Source organism: Parasteatoda tepidariorum, chromosome 6, assembly GCF_043381705.1.
Source record: "Parasteatoda tepidariorum isolate YZ-2023 chromosome 6, CAS_Ptep_4.0, whole genome shotgun sequence".
Lineage (NCBI taxonomy): Eukaryota > Metazoa > Arthropoda > Arachnida > Araneae > Theridiidae > Parasteatoda > Parasteatoda tepidariorum.
In genome coordinates this window covers 45527022-45538456 of record NC_092209.1, presented here as the reverse complement: position 1 = coordinate 45538456, position 11435 = coordinate 45527022, and the positions used below count along the sequence as shown (strand labels likewise).

The 11435-nt window shown below is 32.9% G+C and overlaps 1 protein-coding gene and 1 long non-coding RNA gene across 4 annotated transcripts in view; one reads left to right on the top strand and one right to left on the bottom strand.

The window, feature by feature from the left end:
• Positions 1-3186: 3186 nt before the first annotated feature.
• LOC107454718 (uncharacterized) overlaps positions 3187-11435 on the bottom strand; it is a 28317-nt gene continuing 20068 nt past the window's right edge. For both annotated transcript variants that reach the window (XM_016071994.3, XM_016071993.3), the window contains exon 3: positions 3187-5116. In XM_016071994.3, the coding sequence (XP_015927480.1) occupies positions 4788-5116 (329 nt within the window). In that variant the 3' untranslated portion in view covers positions 3187-4787. The remainder of the gene's footprint in view (positions 5117-11435) is intronic.
• Positions 11296-11435, top strand: part of LOC107454720 (uncharacterized) — a 59667-nt gene continuing 59527 nt past the window's right edge. For both annotated transcript variants that reach the window (XR_001585490.3, XR_011637003.1), the window contains exon 1: positions 11296-11376. This is a non-coding gene — a long non-coding RNA (uncharacterized lncRNA). The remainder of the gene's footprint in view (positions 11377-11435) is intronic.

The following is an 11435-nucleotide window of genomic DNA, read 5'->3' as shown; positions in this document are numbered from 1 at the left end:
AAAATTAGTGGCTCATTTCTTTTGTTTTTTCAAGCATCGATTACATATTTCATAAATTTACAAGAATTTCAATAGTTTCGAGATTATCGCACGAAACGATAATCGGGTATTAGATCGCATTACGAATTCATATTTCACGGGCTAGCTTGAAGTAAAATGGAAAGAACAATTGCTATAAGCTAATGTCAGGCTTCAACAACCAGTCAGGATCGATTCTAAGCCGAACTAATAGTCACATTTCAATGAATAACAATCACAATGAAGAAAACTTTAAATTAAACTTGCATAAATATAATTACAGCTTAATAATTTGTTGAATAAATCGAAATAATATGGTGGAATAATTTGTTGATATAAACTGTTCACTTTTAATCTTTCGATTTTTCCCAATTTAAAGATCAGTTTGTTTCAGCGTTTCGATTTTCAAACAGAAAAAGAATTTTCATTCAGAAATTTGTAAACATGTACGTTTACGCTTTCATAATTTTGGCTGCTCAGATGCCTAACATTTCAATTCCTTGTTGCCAAGGCGACAAAGAAATGAGGACTTTCTTTATCGCCGGGGAAGAGAATACATTATACACAGATTTCCCCCATATGTTAATAACTTGCTGTTATTTCTTAGATTCCATTAATCCTCGTGTTAACCCAACATCCTCATTTTTTTCTCATATGCGATGCATATTGTTAGTAATAGTAGTACTTTATTAATCTAGCACAAGAGCTGCACAATGGACTATTAGCGACGATTTGGAAAAAACTCCTGAGAATGATCACAATTTTGATCTTCTGCTGTCGTGAAGGAGTTTTTGACGGAACTTGCCAGCATTTGTGTTCGATGGAAAGGAAAACCTCACACGGTTAGCCCAATGGCATAGTGTTTTATTTTATTTTATGATCGTCGTAGAACAGCAAACCCAATTTTGGGTATACGACAACCAATGTTCGATTCCGTAACCTTGCAATTTTGAACCCAATCCTGAAGACAAGGGAACTCTTGGATCAAGTATTGTGAGAAATATTCCTTCGTGGAGGACTTTTCGATGGAACTATCCCGCATTTGCATTACATGGAAGGAAAAACCACGAAAGCCTCCCACGGTTAGTCAAACGGTAAGGGAACTCTAACCCATGATCCGTCTACCACTGAGGAAATTTCACGTCAGCACTGTGGTCGGTGCAAGCCGGATGCGGAATTCGTATCGACCAGCCATCGCTGGGATACGAACCCGGTTCACCGCATTGGAAGGAGAACACTCTATCCCCTGAGCCACCACAGCTGCAGCCAAAAGATTGAAATAATTTTCTTTTGTTGTTGTTCTCATGCGCTAATTATTTACTGTTTTCTCTTATTGCCTACAGTATACACTTGTCTGTACGCCAGATGGGTCTTTATGATAATTGGATGTTATTCTATTGGTCGGTGGTTACAACGAATTCCAGACACTTTAACCTTGTGGTAAGAGGAAATGTGTCCTCCTGAATTGAATTGATGGTGAGATTAATTCGATACCTACTATAACCTTACCAATAAAATCAAAACCAATGCTAAACTTTAAAAATTAATTCGGATCTAATTCGGAATACTAGTTCGTATCCCCCAATAACCTAACCAATAAAATCAAAACCGATATTAAGTATTAAAGAAAAAAATTGACTGATTAAAACCGTAATCTTTAAACGCAATTCAAAAGACAGCTGATCATGAATCTCTTAAGGTTGTTCTTAAAAGGCCCCATCTTTACGTGGTAAAACACTTTTCTGAGATTAACACGATATTTTTATAACCGCTATGAGCATGTTACCGTTATGAGGTCAAGTTTTCTGCACGTTCCACCAGCACCCGCTATGCCAATTATTAGAATAGTGCACAATATTTATGGAAATAAACACCTCAGTCATGTGAAAATGAAGATTTAAATATTTAAAAAGTAACTCCAACACTGCATTTTATTTTATTTTATGATAAAACCGTCGTTGAACAGCCGACCTAATTTTTGGGTATAAGACTACTAATGTTCAACTCCGTAGCCTTGTAATTTTGAACCCAATCCAGAAGACAAGGGAACTCTTGGATCGAGTATTGGGAGAAATTTGCCTTTGTATAGGACTTTTCGATAGAACTATCCCGCATTTGTGTTACATGGAGAGGAAGACCATGAGAACCTGTAATGGTTAGCCTAACAGCAAGGGGAGTGTAACCCATGATCCGTCTACCACTGAGGATATTTCACGTCAGCACTGTGGGAATTCGTATCGACTGGAATTTGAACCCGGTTCGCCATATTGGAAGGCGAACGCTCTATCCCCTGAGCCATCACGGCTCTTCCAACACTGCATTGTTCAATTTTATAAAATCATGGAAAGCACAAAACTATTTTGATTACAAATGGATTTTAATAACTTTCCGTTGGGCTTAAAATCTCGCCAAATTGGCGTCTTTTAAAAAGTTAAATATTTTTAGCTCGTTTTGCTTTTTAATGTTCGTATGATTCTTTATGCCAAGATAGTATACATAAACTGTCTTTTTTTTCTTTTCCTTTGCTAAAAAGCTTCGAAAAAACTCTAACCTAAATAAGAGCTAATTTATTTTTGCCGCCAAGGCATTACTTATTTTTTGTCACCATTTATTAAATTATTTATCTGCTCAGCAGGTATCGTTCCATTCAACTCCATTTGATACCTGGAGAATATTTATGACGCCATTTTTTTTTTTACTCTTCGTCTGCTGATTGTCGAGAGCGTCACACGTGCCTCTTTTTTCACGTCTCTGTAGTAACTTTTATGTCGGTCTCTTATTTCAATTGTTATTTCTTTGTAAGTAAAAAGATGTCTTAAATTTTCCTCGACCATTTCATTGTCTCATGTCATTGTCTGTCATTGTTCTGAAAGTTTCCAAATGGTTTCTTGAATATACCAGTTCTTACTTTGCTCCAACGATATTATGTAAGTAGCATAAGAGTTTCAAAAAAAAAAATTTTTTTTTGTGAAAAAAATATAATCAATGTAATCAATGAGTTACAAACTTGGACAAGTGATACAGTTACAGTGAGAATTCGTTTTCCACAGATTGAGATAGATCAAACGCTCTGAAACCACGTGACAGCAGGACACTTCTCTTTGCTAGTCAAAATAATTTTATTCACTTCCAAAATCTGTGCTTAAAATTAAACTCATAAATCTGAACAAGAGTTTATTAATTTTTTATTTGTAACAATAAATCACATAAGGTACGTAAGGGCTTTTATATAATTATTAATTTAATATTAAATTGTAGAAAAAATGTAAAACTATCAACTGCTACTTGAAAAACTACTTTTTATCAATTTTCAATTATTCTTCAATTAATTTTCACATATGAATCAAAGTTGAAAGAAAATTTTTTCAGATTTTATTTGCAAAGAAGAGTATTGTTTTATTCTGATATTCTCACTTGTTTCTTGTAAAAGTTCTTCTTTAACAAGTTGAACGCCACGCTAATTTTACATGGCTTTCCCATCTGGCCACGGTAAAATAAATACTAACCAAATTTGAAAATATTAGACTGATTTTGCTATTTTTTCAGAAGGTTTATCATGACATATCTGACAAAAGTGGTGAATTATATAAGCTTATGAATTATGTAGAAATAGTGGTGGATAAAAATCTACTAAATTGAATTTATTAAACCAAGAATCACAATTATTAAGTAAATTTTGAATAAATTTTCTGCAATTCCATAAAAGAGTGTACATTTTATAGTTCTATATCATGTTGTACTCTGTCAGCCAGCTGTTTTTCGCGGCCTATGTGAAAGGTCAGTGTCAGCAAGCGGTGGTTGACGCAGCCTAAATGTAATTTCAGTGTCAGCCACCAGTGGCTGACGCATCCTAAATGGAAAGTCCAGTGTCAGCCACCGATGGCTGATGCGGAGCTCAACGTGCTAAACTATTTTTAATTTCATTCATACTTTAAAGATAATTTTCTCAAATTTCATATAGTCAGCATATTAGTTTCTTATTTTGATATTCTCGTAATTTTCTTTTAAAGTTTAAAAAAATCCGCCTTTTTGAATTTTGCATGAGAATCATGAAATCTTCGATCCATACAGGATGAAGTTTATATGATTTTACAGTTTGGAGCTGTAAACTTTACTTTTGAATGGGGCTATTTCTTAAAAGTAAATTTCAAGATAAGAATCTTCTTCCTAAAATTACTCCAAGAAAAAGTAATTTTGCATAAAACATGTATTACACAAAATATCCACAAGTGTATAATTTATAATTTAAACTCAAATTTCGTCGAAATCGTAACAAAAATATTGCACTCACATAAAGGTAATGATTTCACATTTCACACTCACATAAAGGCTTAATCAATAACACTTTCAGTCCACATGAAAGAAAACATTTATAGAAAGTTCACTTACAATAAGTGTGTTAAATTGCAAAAATATTTGTAAGCAACTAGTAAATATCTAATAGCTTAAATGAAGAGTTAAAACACATCCTCTTAGCATTTTTGCTATAGTAGACTGTTATTTGCACATTTCATCCATGCTTACGTACATAATTAACATTCACATGACATTTAGCTAGTTATATTTCACAAAACCTGAATGCAGGCTTGGTTTCCAAACCAAACTTCTATTTTGCTTTTCCAGCATAATGCCTCTCAACTCAATTGCTAATACTCGTATAGCACACATCAACTTAAAACTATTTAGGCACTTTTTTGAACATTCAAGAAGCGTAAAATTCGCAGCTTCCGAGAAAGGAATTGCGGTTCAGAATACTCTGAACCAAACCTTCAAGCTATTTCTAAAACACTAGATCTACAGCTATGTCCTAGCAAAGATTGTGTTGACACAGATCTGTTGTCGTTTGGCCTTGGGGGTGATCTTTCGTCAGATACAGTCTGAGAAATGCTGCGTAAAGGTTCCATGCCTTCCAGTCTTATTTCAACATCGCAACACACTCTCCAAAGTACTAGAAAAGAGCCGATAATCACAACTATGGAGGCCACCAGAAGTCCCAACAGTGTCCCAGGAGTGAATCGCTGAGGTCGCATGAAGTTGATGAACATTTCATCCTCCGTTGTTAGATTGGACGTTTCTTCGTGCTTGTAGGCGTCAAAGTCTAAAGAAAAAATTGTAATTAATAACAACATCAAGAATTAACATAATAAATTAAGTCCTTTTACGAATTAAAATAAAGCAACACAACGTAAATGATGCATAAATACGGGCATAGTTTGTCTATAAAAAGAATTTCCCTCCACCTAAGGCAGTTTGCTGCTATGGAAACAGGAAATAGCCTGTAAAAGGAACCTTCCTCGATGTCTAAACATGTAACGGTCCCCTTGCCGTCAGGCTAACAGTGGGAAAACTAGGAAAATTATTTCTATCTTTTAGCTGGAGCCGTGGTGGCTCAAGAGATAGAGCATTCGCCTTCCAATGAGGTTAAACCGGGTTCGAATTCTGCACCAGCCTCGCACCGACCACAGTGCTGACATAAAATAGCCTCAGTGGTAGACGGATCATGGGTTAAAGTTCCGTTGCCACCAAGAGGTTTTCGTGGTTTTCATCTTCCTGTTCTTCTCCCCCATGGTTATCCAACCTCACTAATGCTAACATTTCTTTTCATCGATATATATGTATATAAAATAAATCACCTGTCAGTATTTTTAATAATTAAATTTAATAGCTCTAAAATACTCGCCAAAACGCAAAAACCAACTTCTAAGATAACAAAATAAGCTAATAAAAAGCCGATTGGACTGTATAGTGGTCAGGAAGCTGACCTCATGATCTGGCATAAAAGAAAACAATGTATTTCCAAAATCATACAAGTTGAAATCAGAAACTAAAATATAACCTTATAAAGTAAATCTTTTGTATAGTTTTACGAAGCACTAACATTTTATCTTAATTATACATGGATATGAAAAGAAAACAAATTACTCTGCAAAATCATTTCTTAAAATCATCAGCAATATTAGAGGTTGGATCATAAATTAACAAAAAATATATAAAATACACAAAGTAAGTTTTTTTTTAGTATCATGAAAAGAAATTAGAATGGTTTGAAATTTTAATATTTATAAAACCAAATCAATTTTTTCATGTGTAAAATATTCCTTAAGAAAAATGAAGCTTTTGAAAGATTGAATTAAAACGTAGCGTCATATTTTGGAATAAATCCTTGATAAAAAATTTCCTTTTCTTCTTTAAAAGTCTTACTTAAAAAAAATCATGTTCAAACCATTATTTTTTGTTTAATTTTTTTATATATATTATTTTTATGAACTAAAATGGTTTATTATTGTATTTTGGATGAAAATATTGTGAATTTACCTGGAAATATTGAATGAAAATATTGCATCATTTACCTGGAGAATGTGAAATTATATCAAGCATTACAAAATTTTAAGCTCACTGAAATTTTCTATAAAAAAGACCTCATGAATATTTTTTTGCAAAACCATAAATTAAAATGTTATGAATGAAAGTTATAAAATAAAGTTATTACCTCATAGTAGAAAATAAAACTGTTTTACAGAAACCTGTGAAAAACATGGTAGGATTGACTGTATAAAAGGTTTAACTAATTCTATATTTTTCTTGTTGTTGTTAATTTACGTCGCACTAGAGCTGCACAATGGGCTATTGGCGACGATCTGGGACACATACCGGAGGATGATCCGAAGACATGCCATCACAATTTTGATCCTCTGCAGAGGGGATGGTACCCCCGCTTCGGTAGCCCGATGACCTGCACGCGAAGTCGAGCACTTTACGGTAGAACAGTTTAACGAGGACCCATACTGTACACCCTCGGTCCCTACGCAGGCTGATCCAAGTGGTCACCCACCCGCACACTGACCGTAGCCAGTGATGCTTGACTTCGGTGATCTGCTGGGAACCGTGTATTAACGATCAGTCCACTGCGGGATTATATTTTCTTATTTAGACGTTTATGTATTTGTTAAGAGCTGGATGGCAGCATGATATCAAGCAAAATCACAAATTGATTTTGATCAGCCATTTAGCTATGCGACCAAGGGGAAATTACTTCTGGTATTATTTTCATCCAGAAAAGTAATTTTTTACAGTTAATTTTTTTTTTTATCCTTTATAGTGCCAACTACCATTAATATAAGTAGAATTGAGTGTTGTTTCTGTCTATTAACCATTTTAAGGTAAAATCAAGGAGAAATCACTTGTGGTATCATTTTCATCCAGAAAAGTAATTTTTTTATAGCAATTCTGTTTCTTCTTTCTATATCAATCAGTTATCAATATAAGTAGAATCTTATGTTGTTTTTGTCTATCAGCCATTTAGAAGTAAAAATCAAAAAAAAAAAAAAAAAAAAAAAAAAAAATTNAAAAAAAAAAAAAAAAAAAAAAAAAAAAAAAAAAAAAAAAATTCACGTGTGATATCATTTTCACTGAGAAAAAATTTTGTGATAATTTTTTATTCTTCGTTCCTGTGTTGTCATTACCGCATGCAGAATCACTTATTGTTTTTATCTATTATCTATTTACTAGTAAAATCAAGGGGTAATCAGGTGTGATATTTCTTACAATTTCTTATTCGATCAAATATTTTATAAAGCAAGGGTGAAACAAATTATATTCTTACACAGAAAATACGTTTTTAAAAGCAATCAAATAGAAAAATCAAATCCCAAAGTAATATTTTTAAGTGATAAAAGATTATACCAAATATTATCCAATGTATTGGAAACTGTATTTTAGGGTATAAAGATCAAGTAATCAGGGTTTTTTGATCCATAATTATATAAAAATTAACAGTTTTGGTACTGCCAGCTGCATGAATTGGTATGAAATTTTGCATCTAATTTAATTAATATTGATGCTAGCACACCCAAGTAAACTGGAGTGAGGAAAAAGCTTTTAAATTCAAATGTTTTTTTAACGAAAATAATGGATAATAAATAGCACTAATGGATAATAAATAATGGATAATAAATAGCATGAATGGATAATAAATAATGGATAATAAATAGCGTTAATAAATAGCACTACTAATATTATCTTCATTCCGTACGAAAAATAATCTAATAAACGGCAAAAATTTTTAAGACCACAATTAAATTCTTTCAGAAAATATTCTCCAAAGCATTTTTGAAAAGTCTATTACGAAAAACTTTGCATCCAAAAATATTCCAAAGCAAAAGTTTTAAAGGAAACTAAGATTTCATGGCTTTTCGCTGGAATTATGAAAAGAACTTTCAGTTTCAGAAGAACTATATAACGGAAGACTTGACCATTTATTTTTACAGCTTAAAATAAGGAACAAAAGATTCTTTTTAAATATCCTGTTAAATACTATGCTTTCAAGTTTTATGTTTTTACCTTAAAAGCGATAAAGTTAAAAGAGTAATGAATTTCTGAATGTTGTTCTATTATCCAGTTTTTCTAAGACTTTACATGAAGGCTTCTTTCATTTTAAGAACTGAGTAAGAAAAATAAACAATAAGTAATAATTTAATAAATTCGTGATAACATTATTTAAATACAGATAGCAGAAATATTGTTTTGTTTTCATATTTGATTAAATACTTGTAAAAGTTCAGGTAACCAAAACTTTTCCTATCATGTTCTGTTTTTAAGAAATATTAATTGTTTTGAATTGTTTAAGAAATTACTGGCTGTGCACATCCAGTAATTTCCAGTAGTGCTTCAAATCATTATACCTCACTTAGGATTTTAAGCGCACAAAATAAAATAAAATATAAGAACAAACACTTTTGATTTTATTAACGGATTTTTCATGCTAAAAAGAATCTTAGTTTTCACACTACAAAACAATCTCTGAATAAACAAATCGGCATTTTGATGGATTTGGATTATTGATCTTCAAAATATGATTGCTAACCACAATCTATAAAATACGGTTTAAATTGTTAAAATGGAAAACGGTCAAAAGTTTTGGCACATATTAAACCTTAATATCACATTTTTCGCATTTTGCTACTTATCTAGAACTTTTTATACGATTTAAAAGAATTTTGCATGACGTTATACGAATTGCTCGATCGAAGATAATTCCGTGCAAAACGAATTATTTATATGTTCTTTTTTTATTAAATAAGTTTAAAAAAATGTTTCCACAGTAAAATATATACATTTTTATTTCATATCAAATTAGGTGTTTTTAAATTACTACATTTGAAATTTTCATTTCTCAAGAACTATTAAATCGTTTCGAATTCGAACGATACTAATAATTCGAATTCATTTCGAATTTCCAATTTAGTGAGTTAAAATTAAGCTAGCTGCTTAAAATTATCTTAATCTATATGTATTTTACTATTCAAAAATTTTCTGAATGTCATTAAGTTTGGTAGAATATTAATAACAAAATATGAAAAAAAATATTTTTTATTAAAAACTATTTGGAAAAAATTTTTTTGCAAATTTGTTAGAAAAGTATTTAGATTTTCTTAATAATTTCATTGATGTAGCAAAATACTCATAAATTAAAATTAGCATTACATTCCGACAGCTTCCCAGCTTTAACTATTGGGACAGTCAGTATTTTCCAGATTTCCAGTATTTTTATTGTGGCTATCCGTCATGCTTTGAGGACAAAGAATCCGAATATTCCGTAAATGTTTTTCCCGAGGAAATACGTTTTTGCGTTTGATTTCGTAACTTAAAATTTCATCTGCACGAAGTAAAAAAATTAATTGAGGTAAGCCCATTAATCAATTAAGACTGGATAAATTTAATCACTAAAAATACGATTAAGTATTTTATTTTTTATTTTCAGCACTGCACTTATCAATTTTCTCCATTTTACACATTTTTTACTACGTTTTCATTACTTTATTTTCATGTGTGTGTGGGAAATCTTGCAATCGAAATTTCGATATCTTACTAATCAGCACTTAAAAATCCACTGGAATTCTTTGTGTTGAAAACAAACGTTTTGATGAGTGCTAATTACTCGCTGTCCGAGTCCTGCAGTGGACTGATCGTTAAGACACGGTTCCCATCAGATCTCCGAAGTCAAGCCTCACTGACTGCGGTCAGTGTGTGGATAAGTGACCATTTGAATCAGCCTGCGTAGGGACCCAGGGTGTGCAGTATTGGTCCTCGTTAAACTGTTCTACCGTAAAGTGCTCGACTTCGCGTGCAGGTCGACGGGCTACCGAAGCAGGGGTGCCATCCCCTCTGCAGAGGATCAAAATTGTGAATGGTATGTCTTCGGATCATCCTCAGGGATGTTTCCCTGACCGTCGCCAATAGCCCATTGTGCAGCTCTAGTGTGACGTAAATAAACTACTACTACTACTCGCAGGCCGAGTGGTCTTGCCTTTAATCCAAGTGCTCTCAAGTGTAGAGGAAGCTGGTTCGAATTCTGCTTTAACCCTGGATGTAACTTTATGAGGCCCTTCTAATCTATCTAGTCTTCAACTTGACCGCACAAGTTTGCAAACGTACGAGTAACAATAAATGAAAATAAATAAAATAAACAATTAGGTAATGTCCTCGATCTACTTTTTTTCCAATGCCCACCCGATTGACACTCGTTATTCATGCATCAATAGGACAGATTTGTTGGCCACTCTTTCAGGGGCACCATATTGGGCGGAACAACGTTGCTCCCGCAGTAAAGACAGATAATACAGAGAATGAAAGAACATCTATGACTTGTTGAGGCTGCGAACTAAGGATCTATCTGATGTGAAATTAGATCCCTGACACAGGCTGTTCGGAGCCATTGGCCTGTTACCAGTAATTTACTTTACTGGTATGGTTAGGTATTATTTTACATCTGCGGCGATATTTTTAAAGTGATTTCGGGCAACGAACCTGGAACGAAGCTCCAATCTCTCAACTTCCTCGAGATTTTTCTTATTGCTTTTTCTCTTTGTCGGAGTCTAGTAAAATAGTCTTTCCACATTTACGGGGGGCACATATGATTTTCATTTGTAAACGCAGAAGTTTTAAAATAATTTTAAGACGTAAACTAATGAGCTTTCAGAGTTACAGAGAGATAACTCAGATACCGTTCCTGATACCTTTCTTCATTTATTGCTAAATTCATACATATACAATCTTGAGTTAATTACGAAGTATGACTTATAAACACAGATCAAGTTGGAGAACAGATATCAAATCAAAAAGGTACATTCAAGGTAAAAGCGAGATTCGAACCAGCTACCTCCATGATGAAAAACGTTTGAGTGAATGGTGAGACCGCTCGGTCGTTAAGACTCCTCGTTCATGAATCTAGCGTACTTTAAACTGGACAGAAATAGACATTGAGATGCGTATCACATTATTTAATCGCTCGAACCAAATCAAAATAAAGAAAGATTGCGACGTTGTTTGAATTTTCTAGAATACAAAGTTTTTCTAAAGGTAGTACAGCAATATTTTATTTGCGATTATGTATTATAAATATATATATATNATATATA